The 14813-nt window shown below is 47.6% G+C and overlaps 1 protein-coding gene across 1 annotated transcript in view; it reads right to left on the reverse strand.

Moving 5' to 3' along the window:
• Nucleotides 1–14813, reverse strand: part of LOC125391579 (uncharacterized) — a 64083-nt gene that overhangs the window by 30087 nt on the left and 19183 nt on the right. The window contains exons 5-7 of the mRNA XM_087900269.1: nucleotides 6241–6315; nucleotides 4736–4874; nucleotides 2187–2275 (exon numbers count right to left, since the gene is read on the reverse strand). Coding sequence (XP_087756395.1) covers nucleotides 2187–2275; nucleotides 4736–4874; nucleotides 6241–6315 — 303 coding nt within the window. The remainder of the gene's footprint in view (nucleotides 1–2186; nucleotides 2276–4735; nucleotides 4875–6240; nucleotides 6316–14813) is intronic.

Consider the following 14813-nt stretch of genomic DNA (forward strand, 5'->3'; position numbering starts at 1 on the left):
TGTGGGCCCGCTTATGAGGACCTCTGAAATAGACATAGACGGTGTGCCTCTCTAGAGGAAGAAGTTGAAAGAGGTTAATGCCCCACCCAAACTACCCACTAGGAAGCAAGGTCAAAAGTCAAACTCAGGTTTCCTTCCCCAGGATTGGACTTCTCCATCATCACCATGATAAGTGTATAAATTAAAATCCGGCAAGTGCCGGGGTGGTGCACACCTTTAATTCCAGCACTCAGGAGGCAGAGGCAGGTGGATCTCTATGAGTTCAAGGCCAGCCTGGTCTACAGAGCAAGTTCCAGGACAGGCCCCAAAGGTACACAGAGAAGCCCTGTCTCTGAAATATCATTGTCCCAGCACAGCCTGGATATGCATGCATGGTCCGCACTGACTCCTGAGAGCCTTCAGGCTTTAATATCCAAACTTTGACCCTCTGCCTGGATGGGGAGGCTCCTTATCACGGAATCACTTAGCTGGAAGGGACAGAGATACACAGAACAGCAGGACTGGTGGGGACTGGAAGCTTGTGGTGGGTCAGATCGCAGCCTCGTGTCCTGCCATGGAGCTGAGGGCGGACAGAGGCCAGAGGCAGAGCTGTAGTTGGAGGCTGCTTGCTCGTTTCCTACTGCACAGACCCAAATAATCACACAGAGTCTATATTCATTCCAACACTGTTTGGCCAATAGCTTAGGCATATTCCCAGGTAACTCTTAGATCTTAAATTAATCCATTTCTATTAATCTGTGTATCACCATGAGGTTGTGGCCTACAGGTAAGGTTCTGGCTGGCAACTGGCAGCTTTCTCCTGTGGCAGCTACATGGCATCTCCTTGACTCTGCCTACTCTCTTTCTCTATCTCTGTTTGAATTTTCCTTGCTATATTCTGCCCTACTATAGGCCCAAAGCAGATTCTTTATTGACCAATGGTGTTCATAGCATACAGAGAGGAATCCCACATCACAGAGACAAGTGTCTCACTAAGGCAACAACTGAATCCAGCTTATGTGAGCAGCCTGCACTCCAAAGAACAGCCCTTCCTCGTCAAAACACAGACCCTGTGGGATCACAAAAACCCTATTTTCTGTTTTCTTTAAGATTTGTGTATATGCGCGTGTGTGAGCGTGTGTGTATGTGTATGTGTGTGGGCATGTGTGCATGTGTATGTGTGTGCATGTGTGTGTGCATGTGCGTGTGTATGCGTGCGTGTGTGTGCATGTGTGCATGCATGTGTGTGCGTGCGCGTGTGTGTGCGTGTGTGTGTGCATGCGTGTGTGTGCGTGTGTGCATGCATGCGTGCATGTGTGTGCGTGTGTGTGCATGTGTGTGCGTGTGTGTGTGTGTGTAGTGCCCATGGTTATCAGATCCCCTGAAGTGGGAGTTACAGGTAGCTGTGAGCTGAACCAACAGCTTCGGGAAGAACAGCAAGTTCTCTTAACCACTGAGTGTTCCTCCAACCCCAACAACCATGCTCTAAAGGGAAGGCTTCCTGAATTGATTATATTGTGACTTTATAGAAGAAAAAATGAGTCATTTTCTTTCTCGCCAAAACATTGCTTCCAGTTGTTGTAGTTTGAATATGGAATGCTCCCCATAGAGTCTCGCATCTTAGGTACTCATTCCCCGGCTGGTGGCATCGCTGGGGAGACTGTGGACCATTTGGAAAAGTGAGGTCTAACTATTGGAAGTACGGTCCCCTAGGGATGGGCCTCTGAAGGTTCCCATGGGTCCAGCATCTCAGCACATGCTCCCACAGGCATGAGCGCCATGCCCTCCCTGTCACGGTGGACTGAGAGTCACAGTAAACACGCCTTCTGTTCCATTGTGTTCGTTGCTTTGGTCATAGTGATGCAAGCAGCAGCTGGTTGTCTTGGTAACCCAGCTCTCTCCCCAAGATGTTCAGTCCCCTGGTTCCTCTCCTGAGGTCACCAGGAATGCGGGAATCAAGTCTGCTATTGTGCTGTGCCTTCTTCAGTGAAGTTAGATAGGGGAGATAAAAACACTGTTTTTCATGGAATAAGAATCTAAAAATGCACGCCACACCAACTACTTACTCAAATGGATGTTTTACTGCTAAATAACAATAATATCTCGAAATGTAGATGTGAAACATTTTTTCAATATGAAAAAAAATTTAAAACCCAAAAACCCATTGCATCAGAAGACACATTTTCCATCCCCAGAGGGACTCTTACCTGGGCCCCCTGGCGGCCCCCATTGTCTTGATCAATGCTGGCCAGCATCTTGGTTTCATCAACTGCTGGCCAGGGCCTGGGATTCATCACTGCAGAGAGAGATTGGGGTGTTATCAACAAGTAAATTTGTAATTGTATAGATATTCATTACACTATATGCAGGAAAAGTGTGACTTCATGTTGAGACTAGCTGCTTAATGTTGAAAATCCAGCTCTGCCGGGCAGTGGTGGCACACACCTTTCATCCCAGCACTTGGGAGGCAGAGGCAGGTAGATCTCTGTGAGTCTGAGGCCAGCCTGGTCTACAGAGTGAGTTTTAGGACAGGTTCCAAAGCTACACAGAGAAACTCTGTCTCAAACCTCTCCCCACCAAAAAAAAAGAAAGAGAGGGAAGGAGAGAAGGAGAAAGAGAGAGAGAGAGAGAGAGAGAGAGAGAGAGAGAGAGAGAGAAAGAAAGAAGAAGAAATCCAGCTCAGTGTTGGGACAGATTGTTCCTTTGGGTATAAAACTAGAATTTACAGACTTTACATGTATGTAAGACTCATCTTTGAATCTCAGCACTCATTTATAGAGTCAGTGTGTGTAAGTGATAATAGGTATCTTAATTTATTGAGCTAGGTGTGGTGCTCTACACCTAGTAGAATCCCTGGTACTCGGGACAGAGAGACCTTGCCTTTGAAAACTGCTTGAAGTGCTAGTGCCAGGGTGGTACAGACTCCCACCTGGAGGTCTGTCTAGGCAACCTAAGGAGACTCTGCCTCAAAATGGTTTTTATTGCTGTTGTTTTGTTTTGTCATTGTTTTAAATAGAGAGCTGAGGTTGTCGCTCAGTGGTAGAATGTTTGCCCAGCAGGCTCGCAGACCTGAGCTCAATAGAAAGCTCCAGATGCATTGAAAAGATACCAGTGCTCTCGCTCTCTCTCTCTCTCTCTCTCTCTCTCCCTCCTTCCCTCCCTCTCTCTGTGTGTGTGTGTGTGTGTGCGCGCACACACACGTGCGCCCATGCATGCATGTGTGCATGAGTGCGTGCATGTATACAGGCAAACATGAAGGCCACAGATCTGCCTCAAACATTCCCCACCTTACTTTGTTTTGCTTTGTTTCATAAGCATTGCTGTCCTGCCATGGTATCAGGTAGTTGTGAGCTGCCATGTGGTAATGTAGGAGGGTCTTCTTTCTATGTGTTGCTTTCATTGGTTAAATAAAGATACTGCCTTGGCCTTTTGATAGGACAGCAGCTTAGATAGGTGGAGCAGACCGAACAGAATGCTGGGAGAAAGAAGACAGAGTCAGGCAGACGCCATGACTCTTCTCTCCAAGACGGACGCTGGTTAGACTCATGCCGGTAAGCCACAGTCAAGAGACAATACAGATTTTTAGAAATGGGTTGAATCAATATGTGAGAGTTAGCCAATAAGAGGCTAAAACTAATGGGTCAGGCAGTGATTAAATGAATACAGTTTCCGTGTAATTATTTTGAGTAAAGCTAGCCGGGAGTTGGGCAGTGGGGAGCGGCCCACCGCTCCTTTTACAACAAAGTGGGTGCTGGGAATTGAAACCCTGTTCTCTGGAAAAACAATTAGAACTCTCTCCACCACCACCACCCACACACACCTTATTTTAAAAATAGGTCTCTCAGTGCCCAGGAGCTCACCAGCTCAGCCAGCCTGACTGGGCATAGTTGGTCTCCCTCTCCTTGGTGCTGGGATTGATCTAGTCTGGAGACTGACCGCAGGACCTCTTGCTTGTACAGCTGAGTCAACTTCCCAACCTCATACTTCTCTTTTATAAAATATGGATTTATGAAATATGGAAATCATTAAGGGTGAAGAACAGCTTTGACAGCAGTCACACTTCTAAATTGACCTTGGAAATTGCATTTTTTTAACCTTCACCCAAAAGTATTTTCAACAGTGAAAATCGTTTGTCAACCCTTTAAACCGCTTGCCCAAGCCACATGGCTTTCTGTGCTCATCCAGAGAGACGTACAGCCTATGAGTCTCCCCAGACTTCAGTCCTGATGACAGACTGTCAGACAGCTCACTGTGAAAAGCTGTACCACCCTGCATCGGTTGGTCCACCCTTGGCATGTTTCTCCGCCCAGGCACTGCACGCACAGACACAGGCAAAGCGGCCTCCCTCCAGCACTCCATCTGTCTGTCACTTATACGCACACTCGGTTCTTAGCAAGAAGTAAACAGTGAATAGTTATCAAAATGAATTTCTTCACTTTGGTGAGAGAGGTGGGAAGCCCTGGCAAGATCCAGGGGAAAAAACTCAGTAATTCTCCTTCCCCGGGACCTGGTTCCTGGCAGTGCCAGCTCTGCTGACTTGACAGAAAGGAAAACATTGCCCACCTTAACCACTCTTCCTTCCTGGTGCTTATTTTATCGCCAAAACCTCTGTCTTATTACTAAAGTTATTAGAAATCAATACAGCTTTTAAATCTTTGATCACAGTTGAAACCCAGACCACAGGTCACTTCCTAGAGCTATCTATCTGCTAAGGTAAAAAATATCCCCAGTGTGGAGAGAAAAGAAATATACAAACACTTAAATCTTATCTTCTGGAGTCTTTCTTTAATTTCCTCGCCAAGAGCTTCCTCCTGAACCAGCTTCCAGAAGTCCTCATGGTCACTCATGTTCTTCAGGACCCCACTTTTGGTCAGCTCATTTTGCAACCCTGTAATCTTTGTTTCCAAGAGAATGGGTACATGAATAAACATATACTGCACACTGACATTTCTAGCGGCAAGCCCTAAGAGCAAAAATGGCAACCCCGCTTCTAAACATCAGAGTGCCTTCTGGGTGAATTTGGCTCACCTCAGCTCAGATTGACACAGAATTAATGCCACCCATCATATGTTTGAAGTTTTCTGTCCGAGAACTCTGTGCATTCCTTTGCACTTCAAAAGTTAAAGGGAGCAATCAGAAGGCAGGCAGTCCAATCTCTTTCTTTTTTTTTTTTTTTAAAGGCTAATTAGTAGTAGCCAGAAGTGGACCCTAGCGGATTCTTGCGTGGGAGGAGGGCTGGTCTGAGGACATCAGGAGGAAGGTCATTGCTGTCCTTAGTGACCACCGTCTTCTATCCTAATTGCCACATAGGAATATGCTGTTTGCCCTAAGGCACAATACACTTGCCAATTTAGCAGAAAGGCGGCCTCAGGACTCACCCTCTCTCAAATATAATTTTGTTACGTAGATACAAGGATCCGTCTCTGGCCAGTCCTGACATACAGAGGAACAGTTGCCTCCAACACTTGGCTGAGGAGAGGCCTCCCAGGGTCTCAGAGACCCAATTTGGAAAAGGGCAAAAGCACTCATGTACTTAGTTCTAATAGGTTTTAGTATGTGATCCTGAGGGAAAGGCCATTCCTCCGAAGTCACTCTGCAACCAGAGATAAAGCCCTGCACCTCCTGGGTAGCCTTAAGTAAGTGAGTCTCTCCTGGCAGCTGACAGACACAGTGCTTACCCCGAGTTCATGAGACCTGCACAAGAGATGCCAATGCAGGGGACATGCAGGGGACCAGCGCAGGCCCTCGTGCAAAACCATGTGTCCTGGGATTTCACAAACCCAAGAGTGAAATAAAGTCGGCCATGCACTGCCCTCTAGCTAGGGGATTGCTCTGGTTGATCAAAATGCAGCTTGTTCCACGGACACCGTCCACATCCGGGTCTCATTCCTGACCCAGAAATGGGAGGTCCGTTAAACTGGTTTTCTGTGAAGACTGGACCATCTCAAATTCAGGCAGTGGCTCTTTAAGGGAAGACCTCTTACCCCTCTGCAGGGAATACTTAAAGGACTCAGGGCTAAGGGAATCCCTGCCAACTCAAGTCTTAGAGCCAGGCTCAGAGGCCCAGGGATGTATAGGGTTTGGGTTTCCTGTCCCCCAGCTCCTGAGCAGGTAGGTGACAGGCGGTTGTCTCTGATGGAGAGCCTTGTGGCAAAGGTCTGCCTGGAACGGCAGGGGACCTGGTGCCGCTCTCCTGGGCCTTTGGGATGCGCGGTGTGTTGTTCCTGCTCAGAGAACCGCACACCAGGAGTCCTGTCTTACCAGGTAGGTGTTGGACCTTGGAGGGAACCGGGTTGAGGCCTTGGGCGGGAATGCTGGCAAGGCTTCGGGCTGTGGCTGCAAACAAGCAAAGAAAAGTGGTGAGCAAGGCAAGCAAGGTCCAGGAACAAAGCCGCGGGCACAGAAGTAAACAAGCAGCCACAGGAAGCCATTAAGCAGAGTGGGCGCTAATGAGCGCACCGCAGGGCCCTGCGCACCCGCCTGGCCAAAACCACCAGGGACTGCCTCTCCCGGCAATTTGGATCCCAGAGCCCTGCTGGCAGGCCATAAACCCGTTTGTAGTCTCCACCGGTTCCCCCTTTAGATTCCGCCTTCAAGTTTGTGTCGCTAGGGATGACAAGAAGGGCCCTGGGATGCTGTGATCTCTTCTCGGGACCTGCAGTTGCTGGGGGCAGATGGGCTCCCAACTTCAAGGTAAAGGGCTACCGGCCTGCCTCCCACCCTCAACCTTGGCTGGCCACGGTGGGAGACCAGGGGTGTTCAGCCCACCTTCCAGAGTCTGCTGAAATTGTTTCTCGTTTTAAAGGAAGTCATTTGACTTCCCAAATGTTCCGCAAGTTGTAAAACGTGCTTCCAAGCTACTCAAAGGACCACTGGCTTGTCTGAAATTTCATATCATCTACTGCTGGGCGTTGGGCTGGCGTTCTACGTCTGGGTGGGTCCCGGCCTCCTACAGGTTCTGGGGCGAGGACGTGCGGTGGGGGTTGGGCACCACCTGCTCACATTCCAAGAATCCTGAGAGCTGCTGATCCTGGTACCTTCTGATCGTCGCAGCAGCGACACCCAGCGGCCATCCCTGGTACCCAGCGCAATCTCACAGGTCGGTCTCCAAGTCATTTTCCCCAGACCACACACAGAGGGGGGCTTAGGAATTAATTCCCCTTTCCTAGATGGCTCAGAAAGTGTGTGGGAAAGCCAGCTGAGGATACGTTTCAGGTCGCTCTTAGATGTTTGTGCAGATGTTCTCTTAGCAATACCTGGAACTTGTTAGGAGGAGGTGTCATCTAAGTAGAGAGATCGTCATAAATACTTTAGTCAAATTTGAAGAAGACAAATCCCTTTAAACAACTCCAACAGGTCCTGTGGTAAAGAGTGTTTCTTCCTGCTAATCAAGTCTGCTGCCCCCTGGGGTCCCAGGGTGAGTGTGTGCACACTTGCTTCCACTTTTACGGTCCTGTCAGCTCATTTTGCTCAATAAAAACAAATTCGAGTATATTTTCATTTGCATATTTCATATGCCATTCACCCAACATTATTCCCAATTTGTAATGGAATTCCTGATACATTGACTCTAACTGAATTCGAACTGAAAGCACAGGAATTTAGATATGGGTTTCAGTTGGTGAAGTGGACCTTAAAACCAATCAGAAAATGGTTGGTCGCTCCCGTAGGTAACATCTGTTCCAAGACCGCACCTGTGGTCTTATCTTGCCAGGGCAGCCAATACTATGGCTCACAGGGTTCTCAGCTGCCTAAGATGAATGATTACCTTTCTCCTGTCGGTATGAATAGCACCTTCCCTCCGTGACAGCCAGGAGGGATGAACCTTCCAAGTTAGTACCAGCATGATTTCTCCATGTTTTTTGAAGATGTATTTTATTTATGTATGAGCGTTTGCTTGCATGTATGTCTGTGCACTGCGTGTGTGCAGTGACCACATGTGTGCAGACCTGTGAATATCAGAGAGGCTGCTGCATTCCCTGAGCAGGAGTTGGAGTTACAGTGGTGTGAGTGGTAACTGAAGAGCGGGGTACTTTTTATTTTTAAAAAAGGTTTTGGTTTTCTTAAAGATTTATTTATTATGTATACTGTGTTCTGCCCGCATGTATTGTCTGTAGGCCAGAAGAGGGCATCAAATCTCACAGATGGTTGTGAGCCACCATGTGGTTCCTGGGAATTGAACTCAGGACCTCTGGAAGAACAGTCAGTGCTCTTAACCACTGAACCATCTCTTCAGCCCTTCAAGTGGGGTGCTCTTAACCATGGGCCTGTTTGTCCAGCCTCTCTCTATGTTCTATAACTCAGTATATGGTTGGTGTCTTAGGAATAGGGTCTTACTGTCTCAATCTGGAAGATGACGGAGAGTCCTGGCATAGCCCAAAGTGTTTGTGGGTCCGAGATCACAAGCATGGCCCATAGTTTGTGGGTCCAAGAACACTGGCATAGACTGTAGTGTTTGTGGATCCAAGAATTAATTTGAGTTATTAAATCTTTGCCATGTATAGAGTTTTTAGAGCTATTTATTTTACTTTATATGAATGTTTTGCTTGCATGCATGTATACATGTACCACGTATATGTCTGTTGGATCTCCTAGAACTTCGGTTACAGATTGTTATGAAACTGCCTGCGAGTCCCGAGCAGCAGGGGCTGGGCAGCGGGTCCCGAGAGCCACCAGCCCCGGGCAGGGCCCAGCCATACGGTGGTGGGCTGGTCCCAGCGAGCCCAGCGGTGTGAGCAGGTGGCGGGTAGGAGGAACATGGACAGACACATCGTACAGAATAGAATTGGATATTTATTAGTTGAGTTATGGAATGGGAAGGAAAAGGGGGAGGATTTAGGGGAAAGAGAGGAGAGAGAGAAAGGGAAGAGAGAGAAGAGGAAGAGGGAGAGAGACAGAGAGAGAAGAAAGGAGGCAAAAAAGGGAATGGAGAGAGTCAAGATGGTGAGAGGAGGGAGGGGCTACAGGGAGTGGGCGTGGCTTGTCTCTTAAAGTGACAAACAATCTTAACACAAATGGTTGTAAGCCACCATACAAATGCTGAGAATCAAAGCCAGGTTCTTGGCAAGAGCAACAAGTGCTCTTAGCCTCTGAGCCGTCTCTCCAGTCCCTGTCATGTTTATTTTTTATTTGTGTGGGAACTGTTTTCAGTTTTGTGAGTAGTGTCAATTAGAGGTCCTAGGATTGCAGAATTTTCATACCTCTGCTGCCTTTTCCACTTTCTTGCCCCAGGGTTTTCTTAAGGAGGAGGCTCTGGAAAGCAGATTGACACCTGCCCTCTGCGGTCCAGGCTATGCAGCTTATCAGTCTGCCCCTGTGTAACAATGTATATGATGCTGTTGCTGAGAACAGAGAATTTGCTCCACAAACTGGAATAGTTCTGTTTATACACTAGTATCAATTCAGTTGCAAGAATTTATCATTTTTTCACATTTACCTCTTTTACATTTCACTGGCTTTCCTAAAGTAGGAAAGCTGTTTTCATTATAGGCCAAAATCTTTATAATGGTCTTTGGGGAAGCCTGAAACCGCATTCCCCAACAGGCAAAACTTAACATCCCTTCCATCATTTAAATGAGCAAATTAGCTGGGCAGTGGTAGAGCACACCTTTAATCCCAGCACTTGGGAGGCAGAGGCAGACAGATCTTTGTGAGTTCGAGGCCAGCCTGGTCTACAGAGCGAGTTCCAGGATAGGCTCCAAAGCTACACATGAAACCCTGTCCGAAACAAACAAACAAATAAATAATAAGCAAATTAAAAATGTACTTTGGGGGGGCTGGAGAGATGGCTCAGAGGTTAAGAGCATTGCCTGTTCTTCCAAAGGTCCTGAGTTCAATTCCCAGGAACCACATGGTGGCTCACAACCATCTATAATGGGGTCTGGTGCCCTCTTCTGGCCTGCAGGCATACACACAGACAGAATATTGTATGCATAATAAATAAATAAATAAATATTTAAAAAAATGTACTTTGGATGGGGTAGTGGTGGAGCACGGATCTCTGTGGGTTCAAGGGCAGCCTGGTCTACAGAGTGAGTTCCAGGACAGCCAGGGCAGAGAAATCCTGTCTCAAAAGCAAAACAAAACAACACACACACACACACACACACAAAATGTACTTTGGGGGAGCCTGCAAGATGGCTCAGTGAGAGTTTGCTGTTGAGTTTGAGTTTACCTCCTGGGATCCACGTGGTGAAAAGAGACAACCCAATCCAATCCCCTAAATATTCCTCTCACTTTCACCGTTGTATACACACACACACACACACACACACAATGTGTGTGTGTGTGTGTGTGTGTGCAGGCAAAACTCATGCACATATAAAAATAAATCTTTATTAGACTTAGTTCTCCTGTCTAAGATGAAAGCCCCAGGCCAAGGACTGAGCTCAGCAGAGCTTGGGAGCCTATGCAGAAGTTCCTATAGTTTTACTCCTAGTATCATCTCTCCCAAAACTAAAACCAAATTTGAAATATTAGAGTGGAAAGCAAAACAAAATACACAAAACCTCCTTCTTCTTGCATGCTTGTCCAGCTCTGGGATCTACTCCCATCCTTCCTCCTCCAGCCAGACGGGACACCAGGGCCCTCAAACCCTGTTCATCTGTCAGCTCCTAACTGGGACTCTCCCACTAATCGTGTCTCCTGTGATATAATGACATGAAGTCTGTCGCTCAAAAGTCAAGCTTAAGGATGTCTTTGGAGGCGGTGCCCAACATCACTCCTTAGATTCTGGGAATAGCCAGGAAAACCTGACCTTCCGGTCCCATTGCTAAAGTGTGGAGTGAGAGCGCCCCATAGACTCCTTGGTCCACATCTCCCCTCGTACCCCAGCACACCTCCTCCTTACGGGATGCACCTCAATGAGGAAAATGTAATGGGAGAAAGATCAAGAACACTAAAATTCAGATCTGGGCTCCGACATAGACATAGACTACGTGGCTAATGCACAGAAGACAGGAGGCAGGAGAATGAAGGGTTCCAGGCTAGCCAGGGCTGCACAGACAGACTCTGTCTCAAAGACAAACAAACAAATTCCAGCACTACCTAATGAGAAGCCTCCACCAGATTGGGGTAAACACACCCTGTTAAAGTGCCTTCCACTCACCGCTCATTTGCAAAGCAACAGATGGATTCAGTGAGTGAAATCAAGCGCTGTTCCAGAGAGTTCTCGTCTCTGAAGCTTTCCACGCAGAATATCTGGGCTGGGATCTCACCTCCTCAGCCCACAGCCGACTGCTAGACTCTCCCTGGCTTTGTTGGAAAGTAAGAAGTGGAGGGGAAATATTTTCACAGTTTGTTGGATTTCAAAAGTGTTTTGTGTTTGTTCTGCTTTGTTTTTACTGTTTTCATTATTTTGGTCAGGAGTGAGAAAATCAAATCCCTCAACAAGTTGTTCTTACTTTAAGTCTCCGATAGGGCTGTCACCCAAACAAATCATTCTGCCGCCTTGGAAGCATCAGCCAGTTCTCTGTCAATGGAGTCTGCTAGTGTAATCAAGCTCTCGAAACAGGAGCCCCTCGAGCCCCTCTTTCCCCGTGCTCTCTGCCGGTAGCGTTTTCAAACAGCCATAGATGGAGCTCCCAGCAGGAGACTTACACTTTAATACCCACAAAGCGTTTTGTTAAAGATCTTTGACATTTACTTATGGGAACATAATTGGAAGCATACTGTATTTTAGTAATTATTTCACACACACACACACACACACACACACACACACACACACACACATCACACAACCCAAACCCATAAGCATCACTTAGGTACTGCAGTTCCTAGCCAAACACAAGCCCTTCCTTCTTAGCTTCTAAATTTCCTGGGTAATGTATAGAGCTCTCACCCTGAGCTGTAGAAAGGGACTCAGGGAGGGTTGATTGAGCCGCCAAGCTCATGGGGGTGGAACCGGCTGGAGATGTGTGTGTGTGTGTGTGTGTTGGGGGGGTGTTCACTTTAAAATGGAGATCTCCCTTTCTTTTAGGAAGGAAATCAAGGAAGTTGTTTCAAACAAAATAAACGTTCAGGATGAAGCCAGAAAAGGGTGTGAAGGGGTACTCTTTGATTTCTCAACTTGTGTATTTGGGCTCAGACAACATTTTATGTGCATATTAATCAAATGTTAATCAGCCTCCTGCAAGGATGGTGGCATTTGACACCGAGTCTTCTCTACAGAAAGGTCTGGGGGTATTTTAATCCCATCAAGGTGGGGACGGTGGCAGGGGTGGGGGGCAGCTGAGAGAGCCCCGTGGAGGGAAGGAGTTTGGAGTCTGGGGACTGCCTCCGGCCTCCAGAACCAGGGGTTTTGAGGGGTGACATCCACATCAATGGCCTTTAGGAAAGGTGTAAACCTTCTGAAGCCTCCAGGGAACTGTATTTACTTACCCACCCTGCCCCAGCAGGGGTTCACAAACTTGAGTGTGCTCCTGAGGGGGAGCTTGAGGGATCCAGCCTGGGACGCAGCAGCACTTTGGGGGTCCCTGTTAGGAAAGAGCCGCAGTGGAGACCAGGGTGCCCAAGCCTACTGTTCTCTCAGACGTGCAGGGTCTTCATTGTTCCTAACAGGGAGCCCAGACTGGAGCTGCTACCGGAGCCCCAGGCAAGGAACCAACAGACAGCTGTAAACCTTCCACGTGATCAGGGGCTAATTTCCAAAACACAGAACCCAACATCTCATTAGCAATCTGGGGCTGGAGAGATGGCTCAGAGGTTAAGAACACTGACTGCTCCTCCATAGAGGACCTAGGTTCAATTCCCAGAACCCAAGTGGCAGCTCACAACTGTCTATAACCATGGGAACACTTAATTGGGCAGAGCTGGGAGTGTGGCTCAGTGGTGGTGGAGCTCACCTAGGATACATTTTCCCCAGGTCCGCTTTCAACGCTGCCCATGGTGGCTCACTGCCAAGTTCTTTCTTCCCAACCCTGCATGTGTTCTCCTCTCCCTCAGCACTGCGCAGTCTTCACTGTGAAGCTTTATAATAATTTCCGTGTTGGAAGCAGACAGACCACCTCCTGCTGCCTTAAACTTCCTCTTCGAAAAGGGTTTGATCTCGATAGCCTTGTACATTTTGGAATACTCTCTAATTCCACCTACAAAATGACTGGCTGCCATCACACCTGTCTAGGCGGAGCAAACACCTTCTCTACCTCAGCTTTGGTCTCGGCCTGGTGGTGCTGCTGTAATGAATCTCCACAGACCAGGCACAAACTTTTTTGTATTGCTTACACCTTGGCCCAAGGTCAAGGTGCAAACCTTAGGAAAATTGCCCTCTGCTTCCAAGATCGTTTCTTGGTGCTGTGCCCTCTCAGGAGCTGTGTCCATGGTAACAGAGGTGGAAGAGCACACTCACCCCTCAAGCCCTTTATAAAGTTGTCAATCTCATTTTCCAGGCCAGAGCTGTCAATTAAACAACTTTTTGGATGCCTGACTCTTACTGAATACTATGACCTGGCAAGTAAGCTTCTGCCTGTGAACTTGACGGTCCTTCCGATTACAGTGGCATATCTCCTCGTTTGCTCAGACTTTGTTTTCTCCCATCTGCCTCCTGTAGCTTTCCTGCTCTTTTTCTGGGTTTGTAACTAAGGATTTTGTTTGTAAGTTGCAGATGAAACATTTTTGTTCTGCAGTCTCTGTGGCCTTTGGTTCTGTGCTTTGTTTATTGAGTTAGAGATCCACTGAATAAGAAAGATGAGAATGGGTGTGGATGCTCCATTTCCAACATTAGAGAAAACACATTTAGGCCTTGGCCATCAGTGTAAAGTTCTTGTGGGGAGGGGGCGTTGAGACAGGGTCTTGACAGGAGGTTGAAGATAGGCTGCCCTGGAACTTACTGTGTAGACCAGGCTGGCCTCGAACTCACAGAAATCCACCTGCCTCTTCTATGGGCACGGGCATGCAGGTGGTGTACAGACATGCACACAGGCACAACACCCATGTAAATAAAATAAAAATAAATCTTATAAAAAGGAAATCATGAATCCCTCCTGTCTTGATTTCCCATTCATTTCCAGAGGTCATTCCCACTGGGTTGGGAAATACTGAATCTTCTTTTAGCTGAGCCCCTTCTCCTCCACCATGTTCCCCACGGGTTCCTGTCTTCACGAGTTCCCGGTTTCCTTCTTTGTTGCTTCCTTTTCTGTGGCCATGAGAAAACATCATGAAGGGTTTATTCGAGCCAACGGTTCCAGAGGGAGAGTCCAGCATGGTGAGGAGGCATAGTAACACGCGGCAGGCATTGTGGCCAGAGCTAGAAGTTGAGCGGTCACATCTTCACAACACAAGACAGAGAAAGTCAGAAGTAGGGCAAAGGTATTCACTCTCAAACTTCAGCTTTCCAGGATGATGTGCTTTCTACAGCAAGGCTGTGCCCTCATAGCCTCCTCAAACGCCACCACCACCTGGGCTCCACACCTTCAAACACGTGGTTTCCCACTCAGATCACCCCAGTCAGAGTCCTCTCTCAAATACATGTGAGCATATTCCTGTTTCTCCATGGCTATTGCCGGGACTGCTGTACCCTGCTCTCCCCTGACACAAGGCTATCTGAGCACAGTTCAAGAGTGGAGAGAATTATGAGTGCTTAGGTGTAAGCTCCAAGAAGACAAGAGTCTTGTGACCTCATTTTCTTCAAAGCACAACATTGTTCTCGGAATGTGTTTTCATGCCTCTCCCAGGTGTAGTGGACAGGAGTGAGTTCATTACAACTGACCATTGTCATCTGTTTAGATGTCATTACGGAAAAACATATTTTTACTGCATGCAGCCTGTCCTCGTGATTGAACCCTTGACTCGGGTGACTTTTCTTCACCCTGGGAGAATAAACTGTCTGATGCTCT

The sequence above is a fragment of the Myodes glareolus genome, chromosome 1 (assembly GCF_982192425.1).
Source record: "Myodes glareolus chromosome 1, mMyoGla1.1, whole genome shotgun sequence".
In the NCBI taxonomy this organism is placed as follows: Eukaryota; Metazoa; Chordata; class Mammalia; order Rodentia; family Cricetidae; genus Myodes; species Myodes glareolus.